The 15,880-nt window shown below is 26.6% G+C and overlaps 1 protein-coding gene across 1 annotated transcript in view; it reads right to left on the minus strand.

The window, feature by feature from the left end:
• The window catches only part of LOC142321833 (venom protease-like), a 38,659-nt gene extending 27,914 nt beyond the window's left edge, over positions 1-10,745 (minus strand). Inside the window, exons 1-3 of the mRNA XM_075360283.1 lie at positions 10,543-10,745; positions 5,734-5,928; positions 5,309-5,403 (exon numbers count right to left, since the gene is read on the minus strand). Coding sequence (XP_075216398.1) covers positions 5,309-5,403; positions 5,734-5,928; positions 10,543-10,630 — 378 coding nt within the window. The 5' untranslated portion in view covers positions 10,631-10,745. The remainder of the gene's footprint in view (positions 1-5,308; positions 5,404-5,733; positions 5,929-10,542) is intronic.
• Positions 10,746-15,880: the final 5,135 nt, after the last annotated feature.

The raw sequence follows: 15,880 nt of genomic DNA on the forward strand, positions 1-15,880 counted from the left end.
TAATGAAAACAATTAAATTTTAAAATTGAAGAAAATAAATAAAAAATTAGTTTAGTTTTTGTAATCTTGCTAGTGATAAATTCACTAAATTGGCTACACTGACCGCCTATTACAATCATGACTCCATTGACGACTTTGTTTATTAGTAGCTAGTATTAGTAGTCACCGCGTGCTGTTGCAATCTCATGCTGCTTTCGTGATATGCTATCGATGTGTTGTGTTTTTTCAAGTTATACTTCTTTTTCACAATTAGGGGGAGAATATGAGAGTGAAATTTTAACACACGCACGCACAGTGTCACACAAAAAACATAAATATAATGAAGCAAGCCGGGTAAACAAAGTTCAGTCTGTTTAATGTACCTTAGCTAAGTTCTCTTTTAAGAGGCCGAAGTGATTAAAATTTACATTGTGAATATTGTTGTTAATATAACCTTATTTATTTACTCTTAATTATAATTATTGTACATAAATATCAATAAGGGTTTTAAAAATAGAGGTTAACTCTCTGTAAGTTTTATTTCTTGTTAGTAAAATTATAATTATGAATCTGATAATAAATTTTATAATTATTATATATTCTGAAAATAGCAGACGTCCGGAAATAGTTTGATGTTTTTTAACAAAACTTAAATTATTAATATAAAAAAAAGGTTAAAAATATGCACATAAAGATTTCTGAAATGTCTATAACCAAAATTTTTTAATTAATTTAATATTCATCTTTGTTATTTGATGTATTTATTTAAAAATGTAATATATTATAGTACGTTTGTTACTTCCACGGTCGTTTATTAATTTTTAATTCTTTTATTTCTTAATTAAAACTTTTTAATATATAATTTTGGTTTTATTTTAGTCTTCGAGATGGCTAAAATTAATGCTGAAACCTTTTAGTCACGCCAAAGAAGTACAACTTCAAACACGCGTACATAAGTACACGCACCCATTTTTTTTATATCAACGTTTCACTCCAAAATGGATAATCCAAGTAAAAAACAAGGAACCTATCATTTTAACAATAATCGGGAAGAAAACTACTTTGTTATCAAAAATAAGGAGAAATGTATTTGCTTAATATGCAACAGTGTTGGGTCAGTAGAAAATAACAAAACGTCAAACGTCATTACAAAACCAATCACAGTTCTTTTGAGGTTAATTATTCGCCTACATCCGAGTTAAGGAAAATAAAATTTAATCAACTAAAATCGGGGTTATCTACCCAGCAAGCATTTTTACCAGCCATATAAATAAAAATACAAATGCCACTGTAGCTTCCTTCAAAATGTCTTATTTGTTGGAAAAACGAAAAAACCATTGTTAAAAAGTAAACTAATTAAGGAAGTATTTCTCGTCGCAGCCGATTCGTTATTTGAAGGATTTTCTGATAAACGAAAAATTATTTCAGAAATACAAGATTTACCGTTTTCAAACGATACAAGTGCAAGAAGAATTCAAGCGATTTCAACAATTTACAAAGTCAATTAAAACATAATTTTGAAGAATTTGAATATTTCTCATTACAATTAGACGAATCAATAAATATATCAGATACAGCACAATTGGCAGTAATGATAATAATGATATTCAGCGATTTTAGTGTGAAAGAAGAAGTATTGAAGTTACTATCAATGTAAAGCGAACAAGGGGTGAAGATATTTATAAAATTTAAAAAAATTACTCAACAGAAGTTATCAGTAATTATTACTGATGATGCAACAGCAGTGGGCTGCAATAATGGATTTATTTCCCATTATAAGAAAGATGAATTCTTTCCGAACATTATGTGTTATCACTACATCAAACATCAAGAATCAATATGTGCCAAAATCTTCGATCATGTTATTCGTACATATATATGTTACGAATTGTTAAAAAAATTAACAAAATTCGAGCAAATCCTTTATCATACAGCTTGTTTAAAGCCGTTGTCGTAAAGGACGAATTTTAACAAGCTGACCTCATCATCCATACAGATATAAGATGGTTAATTAAAGGCAAAGCACTTACCCGATTATTTTTATCTTTTGGAAGGGATAAGAATATTCCTTATTTTAAAAAATCAAATGTTTCCACAATTAAATAACCTGCAACGGTCGATGGACAATTGACATATGTGAAAAATTAAACAGTTTAAATCAGGATCTCCAGGGAAAAAATAAACATTTAGCTGAAATGATTAACTCTATAAAAGCATTCAAAGCTAAAATACAGTTTTGTATAAATAATTTGTCAAAAAATTCTCTAGTACACTTTCCAAAAAAAAAAAATGATTGATGAAAATAATTTTGACCTAACATTATTTATTTATCACTCATCTTAAAAAACCTTTAGGACAGTTAGAAAGTAGATTTCAGCAATTTACTATTATCGAACCCGTGGCTATATTTTTTTGTAAATCCTTTTACTGCACAAGTAGATATTACTGAAACTGCTAATTCTATAGCAGAACTTCTTCAAGAAGAAACATTGGAAATTGAAGAAGAGATTTTAGATTTTCAAAACGATATAATATTAAAATCTCACGATACGGATGAAAATTTATGGAATTTAGTTGACCATAAAAAGTATAATTTTTTGAAAAAAGGAGCCAAGATCAAATCCTGTTTTGGTTGCATATATTTGTGCGAATCTTTATTTTCCGCCATGAATATTATCTCAACTTACTAATGCCAACCTTGATTAGGTTTATCATCTTACACTCCCAACTATAAAAAATTAGCAAATGAAATGCAGTGTCAAAGATTGCATTAATTCGATTTTTACAATAAATATGTGTATATATTTAATAATATATGTTATAGAAAATATATGTTACAAAATGTATGTTATAATAAAGGAAATAATACTTTCTTATTTATTTATTTTTTAATCCGATTGCACCCGCCACTATGTTTTGCAATCTCAAATGACCCCGCATCATAAAAAGGTTGAGAACCCCTGTTTTAGACGATAATTCCTTCAGGGCACTTAGAATCACAAACAAATATTCTGCACAACGCTACCTTATCAGTAACATTAAGAAAAGGTTTATTCACTCGAAATGCTGGTTTAATATTTACATTTTTACTACTCTTTCTTTTCTTGTTCTCTTTTCTTTTTTTACGGTTGCATGAATTATTGCGCCTGCTTATTACACTCATCACTGTGGTTTTGAGTCGATATCTTTACCATTTGTTTAAAAAAAATATTATTTGTATAATTATTTTCATAGACCTTTAATACCATTACCCCACTGCAGTAACAATCACATTTACTGCAGTAATCACTCATGTAGTAGTAACTAATATAGTAGTAATATGAGTTACACACTGTGTAACTCATGTAGTAACAGTCATATGAAACCGATAATTAATAATCGATTGTTTTATATTTTAATGAAATATCTAATTGTAGGTTCAAAACACTTATTTGATTCATAATGTTCATCTACAGCGTATTAGTTATTAACAATATATTTGAGTCTAAGTTTCGAATTTATATTTATATGTTTTTTTTTTAAATCTCCTCGTGTCCTATAATAAAAATAATTATAAAATTCACATGTATCGTTTTTAGATTTTAATAATTTAAAAATAACGTTTATTTTGGTAACTAAAAATTTTACACAAATCACATTTCAGTTTTAACCGAGTAACGGATATAAGATTTTAATACCTTACACTGCTTCTGAGTACCTTGCACCAACACTTGCGTAGACTAAGCTTCTTAGTTTTAGCTTTCTCAAAATATTCCTTTAAGTGTTTACCTCACCTAAGTATGGATTTTATAAACTTTAGAACGATTTTATTTTTATACTTACATCTTGCAAACGTCGAATACTTATTAATTATTTCACAGTAATTTCAATGAAAAAAGATCTTTTGCCTATACAGAAAAAGGTTTCTCTAAAGAATTATAATTTTCATCTTTAACTCACAAAGCATAGAATATAATAAAGATTATTGTATGTTCAGATATAATAATATTGCATTGTAGAACTTCGAAATAACTGTACTACTTTCTAAGTGGTGACCCAGATTCGTAGCCATTTTAAAGGAAGTTCTTCTTTCTTTCACGTTGCTTTTTTTCTTCCCGTGGTTAATTAAAATTCTGCAACTATGTATATAGAGTGAAAAGTGTTATAAAATATCGTTCAATGAAAAAAAATATTTTTTTTCTATTGAAAAATGATATAGTTGTTATCTTTTATTTTTTAATGATCACCGTATTAAATAAAATAAATTATGAAAGATAATTTTTAATAACTTCAACTATTAATAAAATTGTATTTATAAATACATTTAAATGCTAATTATTTATATATTTATGAAACATTTAAATTACCTTTCCCTGAAAATAAACAAAAACAGAGTTCTTTTTGTGTATAATTTCACCTAACTCCTATAGGTTTCCTTCAAATAAATATTCAATTATCTGAAATAATGCAAAAATATTATGTTGTAATATGGTAAACAATTCATAGCTGTCCTATCGCGCTGTTCAAATGTTATAAATTTTTAAATGAGCTGTTCCTTTCGTAATATTTACTACTTACGAATATTGAGTGCACTCATACATATTGAATTTACACATTTTTAAAACAATCTGAATGATTGTTATATTTTTATTCAATAATTATGCTCGTAATTTATTTATTATTATTATTTTGTTTTTTTGGTTATTTAATATAATTATATCAAAAGATTATTATTAAAAAAGAAAGAGTAACTTTTTTCATGAAACAATGTCAAATACTTAAATATTTTACCTACCAACAGTTACGTTCAACAAAAATTCGACAAATAAGGATTTCCTAGTTGTTTTTGTAAAGTTAAACAATATAGGCGTTTTTACACAAACCATGGTTTTGAAGATTAATCTATTTTTCCAATAAGCAATAAAAAAATAATTCACATGTGATGGTACAGAATAAATACTATTTAAGGATTGATGGGTTAAAATTAAAATATTATTATAAGTATATATTATAATATTTATATTATATATTATTAAAACATCTGCTTAACAAATAAAATGGCTTTTTAGAGGAAGGAGTTAGTATTTGTTCATTATCAGTTTAAACATGCAAGCTCATGAGTATTATTTTGCTGTTTAAAACCAACTTTAATTATCTATGTTCATTTGATAAATATTTACGTACCATGAAAGCAATTTCTTTAGTTTCTGTAGGCGAATCAATACTGACAGTCTCATTATATCTTCTACCACAAATTTTTATTCATACGCAGAACACACTGAAAAAAGAAAGTACTGTTTCCTGTTTAAACAATAAAAGACTATTTCAGTAAATACGAATATTTACCTACCATAAAAGGAAGTTCTTTTGGTTCTGCAGGCGTACCTCCACCAATATGTCTATCATATTTTTTACCGCAAATTCTGAACTGATACGTTGAACACACTGTAAAAATATAATCTGTATTATAATACAATAATATATATTTTAATAATAGTATAATGTTTGTTTTTTTTTATTAATAAATAATTATCTACACTTATCATAATTTATTAATATATTTTATTTCAAAACGAAAACAATTACCACTTTTTTATGAACAAAACAAACTGTCTTGCTTACAGAAATTAATAATTTTTTCACCAATTTGTTAACTGACTCAATAACCCCCAAGTTCTATCTACGTCTACATATTTCATTTACAAAATCTAGCATATTATTATATTTATATTTAATAAATATATTATTAATATTAAAAGATATTAATTAACTTACTTTCAGCTGATTTCGTTAATTCACGAACACTACCATATAATGCATGTAAATTTTTCGTGCAACAAAATAATGGATGTACGCCATCATAACCGCAAAATGGCAGTTGAGACGCTTTCAATTTGATATCTAAATTCTTGAAATATGTACAGTTTTTAAATTTCAAACAGCGGGCACCATCTGTTGCGCAAAAATCGTCTGTAAATGAAAACAAATAAATTATTTATCATAAGTGAGTATAAAAAATTGATTTTAAGTCATTCGCAAAATTTATCACCCAGATAAAAACTTATACGTGCATTTTTGTAGTTTATAAGTAAATCTGAAAATCATCAGAATTTTTTCCAGCAATTTGGCTAAATACTCCTCTAATACAAAAAATATAAAAACCACTAATGTTATGGTTTACTGAGATTGTAAACGCACAATAAGAATTATTAATATAATAATGTCGCATTTTGTTTACTCACTGTCTGATCAGATTTCATCATCTTTCTCGTAGAGATTAAAAAAAAAAAGCACTATCCACATTACAAATGAAAGTGAGATCTGGTTTATTGATATTTAACAATAATTAACAACTTAACATTTTCTCTGCGATCTTATTAATCTTTCGCGAGTCTGTAACTCGCGAAAGTACTAAAAATCGCAATACTGAAAATAATCAATTTTATTCACATCAATAAAAAATGATTTTTAAAAATTTCTGAGATGAAATTACGGAGAATAGATTAGGAATAATTTAATCTGTTACGTACAAAAATATTTGGAGCCATTTTTTAGATAATTTTCTTAAATTCGAGTTTGCTCATCTATTTCAATTGCGTATGTGAGACCACAAATCATTAAAAAAGAGATTTATCCAATTAACTTACGGCTTACCGAAAAACGCTTTTGTTCAAAATTTAAGTATTTTCTGATTAGATTTATTTATTACAGATTTCGAACGTACACATTCCTAATGTGTACGTTGCAATCGGTTTAACAGTAAGCAACAATGTCTGTTGAACAGTGACAACAATATCAATGGCAATAATGGCAATGTACTCTGTTGAACAATAAGCAGCCCCCCCGCCATGACCAAATGAGACGAGGATGTTGTGTATGACATAAATGAGGTGTAGTCTTACGCATTTTCAGGCCGACCATTCCTGAACTGTGTAGTTAATTGAACTCCAATCACCAAAGTACACCGATAACCATTTTCTAGTATTCAAATTCGTATAAAAGCAACTAACTTTTACTAGAATGTGAACTTCAGAACCTTCGACTTCAGCTGTTAAAGAAGAGATTTTGGGACGAGTTTATCACGAGACCAGCCCGGTGGGCAAAGCTACATTTGAAGCTGATTTAATTTTGTTTCAAGTTTTTTTATTTTAAATTATTTGAATTATTATTTTTCCTTAAAATACGATTAACCTAAAAAATTACTTCTATTATAAGCTCTATAAAGCTACTTCTATTATAACCGCCAGAATAGTAAATCTAAAAAACTAAAAGATAAATATAAGAACAGGAATTCAAATAAACACAGTACAAAGGCAACAAAAAATCACGAATTAAAAAATAACTGTAAGTAGAAGAAATATGTGTTGTTTTTTAGATTAAGTTTTTAAACTGATTATCTGAAAACTGTTAATTCTTTGAATGTATAATGAATAAAAAGCATTATCCTGTAATTATTATATAAAAATTAAAAATGTTGACGAAATTAAATGATTATAAAAAAAATATTAAATACATATATAATTGAGATAAATCTGTGGTGAAGGGTAAGATATAAATATATACAAATAAGAAAATATTTTATCGATCGAAATGAGAACCTCTTCCTTTATGTAAGTTGGTTTAGAACACTAAGAAACAGTTATCAGTAAACATGAAATTTATTTTCTGTTATTTTACTGTAAGTACAATAGACTAGATAGGGAATCTTGGAGTGCTGCATCAAACCAGTCAAATGACTGAAGACAAAAAAAAAAGAAGACATTTATGTTTAATTTTTTTTCAGATTTTGCATTTTGATTACATTTACGATTTTTAACAGAATTACGTGCTTATGCTTATTTTATTTATGCTTTAATTTACAGAACAGAACGCAAGGACAGCGGGAGAATTATGTATTCCCCTATTAATCGCAGAACCTGAACATAAGTTCCTTGCTCCTGTATCTTTCTTTCAACGGACGGGTAATTATTTATTTAGTGGCGGTTATATTTATTTTGTTTTATTTATGGACGGAATTATTTGCTGCGTTCGGATGCTTTAGACCGGGACGGATTATTTGACCGGGGCTGACCTTGGGAGACTAGCCACGAATGAACATCGTTCTCCCGGCGTGATTTTCCTTTAGTCCATTCCTGAAGTCCTTTCGATGCTATAGCCTTCCGGCCTAGCAGGAATGCGTCTCTCAATTAATTTTGTACTCTCAATTTTATCTCTCTCTATTTTATCTCTCAATTTTTTAATTTTGTACTGATTTTTAAACAAAAAATTTTAACAAAAGCTCTCTGAGGATCGAAAATATTTTTTACCCTATATTTTCCAATTGATTTTCTTGAATTTTTACGAAAAAAAAAACACTAGGGCTCTAGTGTTTGGAGGATTATGGTTTTTTTTTACTTATCAAAGGGTAAATGATTATAGTCTGCATAAAATGAATAAATCATTTCCTATTTTTCTACATATATATGCAATAATGTAAACATCAAAAAATATTCATAACGTTAAAATCAGACAAAAGTATTTATTCAGAAAGTAAGTCAGAAGGGGCATAGCTTATAAGAAATTTAAAAAATCCAATTTTATTCTTTTTATAGATATTTAACCAGAATCATTTACATATTTTATTTATATCTCTATAATCTTTTTCATTCATTATTTTTTTTTATTCAAATATTATTTTTAGTATAGTCTACAGAAATAAGCGGTCTCTGTCTATGATTTATGTACATAATTAGGTAACTAAATATTTAAATATTATTTTGTAATGGTTAATTCATGGAAAAAAATTTTTGAAAACTTTATTGCTGTGGAAATATTATGTAAATAATTAATAAAGCTTGAAAAATGTCACGTCTGATCAGGACAGGAATCCAAAACCTTCCAAATTAAAAACACATTGAAGCTATCATTCCATTAAGAAAATTATAAATTTATTCTTTTTCTTTTGAGTGATTTCATTAAAAGTAGGACTTTGAATTCAATACGGTTGTTTTAATTTTAATTTCTTTTATGCATGTTCAAGCCTTACTCTTCGTCAAAAGATATTAATTATCCGTTGCTTGTCTACCAGAGGAAGTTTTGTAGCGGATCCGGTATTAAGTTTTCTTGATAATTTAAATTTTAAACAAAAAATTAAATTTTGTCAGCATAGGTGATTTGAAAATATTTTCAATTTTTTCATCACCATCATACCGCATTTTACGTAGACTGGCTTACCTTGGTCTCGGTGGCACTTTTTATTTGCAACGTATCTGCCCGACTTATTTTTATCAAGTTGCAAGAATTCCACCTTTGTGTTTTTATAAACGACTTTTTAACATATAAGCAGGGATTTTGTAGGACTATAGACATTTTTCATAAAAATAACACTAACGAATATCAAATAAATTTTTTTTTAATGAAACTGGCTTTAAGAAAATAAAACTAAATTGTTTTTAATTTTGTACTGATTTTTAAACAAAAAATTTTAACAAAAGCTCTCTGAGGATCGAAAATATTTTTTACCTTATATTTTCCAATTGATTTTCTTGAATTTTTACGAAAAAAAAAATTAATATTTTAATGAATTCAGACTAGGAAACCATAAAAACAACTTATCAAAAGTTTTTGAAATCGGCCTTTTGTTCAATAGTAAGGCTTGAAAATATATAATACATATGCTGATCGAATTGCAAACCTGCTGCTTTTATCAAAAACAGTTAAGAATTTCTACTTTAATTATTTATATTTTATTAAGGAAATTTTTATATTTGAAATGCGTTAAAAATATTTTAAATAACCTTTTGTCAGCCATTTTAATATGATTAAAAATAAAAACTTGGGGTACTCATCAATACAGATAGTGACAAACGCTTTGATTTTTTGTTGTATAAAATTCTATATGGATTTGTTTTTTTATTTTGTGAGAATATTTGTTAAACCATTCAGTCATACTGTAACGATTAGCCTCTTTGCTTTTATCTTTAATTATGAAAGATCAACATTGTTCTAATGACGAGTAAAAAAATGATTTTTTTTTTACTTTTTAACGAATTTTACATTTAAGTATTTTAATCTCATTTATTTTCCACTTTTGTTTTACAAAATATGAACTATTATAATTTCATATAACATCACATATTTTAACAAAAATATGGTATTATGATATCGCAGTTTCAGGGTACTGTGTTCTTTATACTAAGTTTTAGGTATTATTATTTATTCTATAATAATATTTTTTTATCAGTTAACTGTTATAAGTGATGAATCATTGTTTTACTGACACTGAGTGAATTTATATGCAAAATTTCAAGTCAACTGTATAATAGGAAGTGTGCGAAAAGAAAATTTGATCCGAAGATACAAAATGCGTGTGTAAATTAAAGCGTACGAAGTATAAGAAAAATTATTTAGCTAATTACATTTAACTGGTTAAAAAGTTACGATATATGTTACTTTTCCGATAAGAGTTTCATTCATTTATTTTATACTACTACTACTAAATTATTTATTTTACATTATTAGGTTATTTATTTTATACTACTACATTTATTTTTTACTACTACTATTACTATTTTTGTATTAAAGATAATAAAAATTACAACTTACTCTCTTTTAGATTGTGTGAAGATGAAGAACGTAAAAAACAGGATAAAATATAAAACAGAATGAAAACGACCGGAAAACTTGAAATCATTATAAAATTATTCTTTCATAACATCCTATCGTGAGCTACAGTTTGTCCACTACTAATACACCAACAATTTCAATTGTAATTTTCTCACCTTGAACTAACCGACGTTCTTTGATGCTCACAGAACCGGTTTTGTTGTACTGAATTGATTTAATCGAGTTAAACGTCAAACTACATCTTAATTATGCATAAACTGTTGATCCGCTTCTTTTGTAAATTCAAATTCATTTATGTTTATTTTACATTACTAAAGGACTTTTATCTATAAGATTCCTAGAACTTATGTACTTAAAGAGATTTAAATACGTTAATTATTATCTTTTGTGTAGAAAAATGAACATTATTTGACGTAATCTTCTTTTTCTAAAAAAAGTAATTAACAAAGAAATATGCTGGTAATTGTGTGTAAATCATTAGCACAATTCCAATTCTTTTAATAAAATCCATATTTATTTTTTAATACACTATTTATTTATTTATTTATTCTAATATACAAATATTTAATATATATTTTCAGTGTTAGAAATTTAAAATGATTATGATGTATATTTTCATAGCATATGATTTGAATATAAAAATATTTACGCCATGAGAAAAATATAAATTTCTACAGCTAATACAGTTATATGTTTTCCATAAAAAATACTACTATTTCATCTTTACTTAGTTTGATGAGTAATGTAAATTACTCTATTTATATTTATCTACCTATGCTACTTTAATTCTAAAACAGCTAATCCGATTTTCATGAATCAGATTACTATTGATTCATCAAGTGATACTTAACATCTAAAAAAAAAATATTACAGTATACGTGTTTTTTTTTCTAAACAGGGAAACAATAATTTTCTTATCTTGCAATTTAAAAAGGTATCGATTTTACTAAAAGCTGTGTTAACTTCAGAGAACCGTGATCCATAAAGACTTTATAATTGTTAGATTTATGTAATGTTATCCTAAACAAGATTGTATTTATTGAATGGAATTTATGATTTTAATATATATATATATATATATATATATATTAGAAATTGGTTAATATTTTTGTATTATTTGTTCTACACATAAAACATCATATATAAAGCAGAATACAGACAGGTTAAAGCGTATAACAAAAAAGTTTAAAAAGAGAAAATTCCTTTTGGGTTTTATAAAAATATGCTCTAAAATACTTGTACAGGTTTAAAAAAAATTATTTGTTAAGAACTATCATTAAAGAACTTAAAAACATAATTAAAATAAATTTTCAGATCATGTATTGAATACAAGATCTGAAAATTTATAAAGATAGGAATAGAAGAAAATCAAAGAAATACATTCAGTTGCGATTTTGATCAAGTAGAAATTTCTATGTTGATGTAGAGAGATATAGTAAAATTGTTAGGAAGTCTTCAATCATAAATGAAGGATGAAAAATTTATTTGGCTGAATTTATTTACTTTAGTGTATTAAAAAACACCTAAAAAAATTCATTGTAAAAGTTTTAGTGAATTTCCTGATCGTAAAAACAGAATGATGTGAAAAAAAAGAAAATAATAATAATAATAAAGGGAGAATTCTCAAAAAACTACAGTGTAAAGGTATCTCGCAAAAAGCAATTGTTTGTCCCGAATCCGAAAAAAATTTATATAAAACAAACCTATCTACGAGTATATAGGTTTAGCATATAATAGTATATGTGCTACTTTCAAACTTCTCTAAAACACAATTATTTGCTCCAAACACAAAGAAAAAATATTTAATAAATTAAGTTGTGCAATAAATATTTTATAAAAAATAAAAATATAAACCGACGTCAACAAATAATAGTACTTAAACAAACAAACTGCAAATTACCTTATCATAGACCAGCTGTTCGTAATTCAGCTGTAAGTTTAATATGTTTACTCTTCATCATAGTAACACAAAAATATAATTATCTTTACTATTATTTTTGTTAATATTTAATAATTATTATTTGTTATTATATTTTTATGTATAACTTATTATTTTTTTTTTTTTTCGTAATAACCTATTCATACATTCCCTAATATTTTCTGAACCCTGATAGCTTGTTAGCTGACGATATAGACGGAAAAATGGCGTTTTCATTTTTCTTGATGAGAAAAGAGTAAAATATGTAATTGTGGCCTGCGCCATCTGACGAAATATAAACGAAACTTAAGTTTGCTTGCTGACGGAAAAGAATAAAAATGGCGGTTTCATTTTTCATGATGAGAAAAGAGTAAAACCATGCAAACGTGTTTAGTAACGAAAAATGCATAACAAAGCGGTATTACTGGTTATAATGTTAGTATGTTTTTTAGTGAACAAAAAATCGCGACCTTTCATAACAAGCTTAACAATTTCTGTAAACATTACCCGTTTGTAATTTTCTTGTGTATTTTTTTCACTGTTGTCTTCATTCGACTCTTAAACGAGGAGTCTTAATTGGAAAAGAAGTTCTATAATAGGCCGGCCTAAGTAATAAAGGCATTAGAAAGAAGCTAAATATAAAAATATTAAACACTCTTATAATATCAATAACCAACTTGTTTTTATAAGTATTACGGAATCAAAAATCTATTCCATAGGGAAAAGAGAGTCAAATCATCCTAGAAAGCGATGACCAATTATTCTAATCCATCCTTAAGGAAAAAAAAAGAAGGAAATAATAGTTAACTAAATAATCACAAATAAACTTTATAAACCTTCAGAAAAATTAAAAATTCTCAAAAAAAGTAAAACTTACGCGATAACTTGAAAATTGACAATATTAAGTAAATTGCTAGTAAACGAATTATACCCACAATTAATTTTTCTTCCCTCTTACAAACAGTTTCGGAAAATCCTTACAGGTATTAAAATTGTAAACATTTCTTAAAAAATTTTTTAGATTAAGTAATTGTAATATTAATCATTATTAATATTACAATTACAATTACAATATTACAATTAATATAATAAATTATTTATAAAGATATCTGTACTCCAAAAAGAAACTATGGTTTTTGTTTTATTACTCCGGAACCTATGATTCCATTTCATACATCTTTACGAGATTTCTTTATAATTTATATGTTTTATTTTGTTAATTTTTACGTCAGACAATCCAAGAGATTGTTATGGTTATTATAAGAGATTATTATGGATGATTATAATAACACTATCACTAAATCTGTAATGTAGTATAGATTTTCCAAAATAGATTTCATTATTAAATTACAAAAACAGGATGTACAATCGGTGCCATGAAAGATAAAAAATCATTAAGGAGTCGTAAAGTTTTCACGTTACCTAAAGGAAAAGAGCATCAAAAATGGAGGTTAAATTTTTCCAGTTGAATATCCAATTAAAGATATAAATCATGTATTTATTTAATTACTAATACAGTGGATTCAGAAAGTCGCTGTGCAGTAAAATTACGTAGTTTTAAAATTACGTGGTGTATTGTGTTCTTTCGGCGTTAGGTTGGTTAGCCTGTGGCTTTGTTGGGCGTTGCTCAGTAATAAACCAAGACGTCATTTGTTGAGTTGTAATTGAACCTGTTTCGTTTCGTTTCGTATTGTTTCTTTTATCGGAATCAAGATACAGAAACGTAATAGTTTTTTTTTTTTGTAGAGGATCGCACTTTTTTCGTTGAACACGTCTGTCATGAAGGTGACAAGTCTACTGATTTAGTGAAACACAAGTTTCTAAAATGTTTCCAAATACTGTTCCTCACCGCAATGCAGTTTGAACCCTTATGGAAAAATCTCGCTAAATATTAATTAGTATCAAAACTTACTATTTTTTTTTTGTCTTCAGTCACCTGACTGGTTTGATGCAGCTCTCCAAGATTCCCTATCTAGTGCTAAAAATTTACTAATATAAACTAAAATAAAAACAATCGAATATATAAACAAAATTATATAAAAAATATATGCAATGTACATAAAAGGAATCCAAGAGGGAATATAAAGGGCTCAACCCTGATTTGAAGATAAGATTAAATTTTCTTCCAGTGTAGTGGAAAAAATAATAACAGATAAATTTCGGTTACTGTTTAAACAGCTTACAAAAATCTCAATTTATCAGCTTAGTTCAAGCTATCAGTTTACTATTTCTAATTCAGGATGATATATTTCATTTTCACCAAGCTCCCGCATAACGGTTATAATTAAAAATAAACAACAGTTAAACGCCTGTTACAAAATTAATATAATAAGGAGATCGCTGAACAGTATTAGAATTCCATCTATTTACTAATATGCCCCAGTCGCAGACTACTTATTGCGTTTTCAGCTCAATTTTTAATGAACGCACCCTTACTTTTATCTATAAGTCATATTTATCACTCTGCTCATGATTTCCATATTATAGTCAATAATGATTTGATTTTGATTAACCATTTTCAATTCTGTACATTTAGCCAAAAATGATACAGAACCGTATCACAGACAAGATGTTATAAATATGTACGATAGAGATTTCAATATAGGCGTTAATATATCGTAAGTTATATTTTAACGAAATCCAACTATTTACAATAGTGCACTATTTTCAGTCAATTTTTAAACGTGAAAATATAATATTCCCCAAAAAATCTATAAAGATCAGTTGAGTACCAGATTTTTTGGTTTGTTTACGGCTAGAATTCCTAGAAGATTAAAAATTGACAAATATTTTGGAAAAATCAAGAAATCATACGTATACTTTATGCATACTTATGTGAATCAATACCAGATAGTAGTAAATATGTCAGATAATTACTATATGAACTTACCAGTCATAGTACATTCTAAGAATTTGGTAGGCATCCATGAAGTAAATATTAATTCCTTCTGTAAAGTAAATTATTTTAATAATTTGTATTGGAATTTCCTCTTTAACACAGTGTGTAGTTCTATGGAGATGAATTATAGTTATTATATAGATCAAATGAACATTTTTTTTTAAAAAACCTTTAATAAAATCCTTCAATAAATTAGAAAACGTTTTATTGTAATGAATTGAAGTAAGTAATAAGCAATAATTTCTGTCTGTTCCACAGCTTATATCCTATGTAAAGTAATACATAAGTATGTAATGAATAATGCATTAAAGATAAAAGATCAAGTTAGAATAAATAATAATAAGTGCACATTGCAATTACAACAAATTATGCATTTATTGTGGAAAACCACAAGCATAATACAGAACTATAAAAACATGTATCATTTCTGTTGCTTATTAATTTGTAATTTTATTACAACATCCTAATTAATTTTAATATTATTATCAGTAAGAAAAATA

This window comes from Lycorma delicatula, chromosome 3, assembly GCF_047948215.1.
Source record: "Lycorma delicatula isolate Av1 chromosome 3, ASM4794821v1, whole genome shotgun sequence".
Taxonomy (NCBI): domain Eukaryota; kingdom Metazoa; phylum Arthropoda; class Insecta; order Hemiptera; family Fulgoridae; genus Lycorma; species Lycorma delicatula.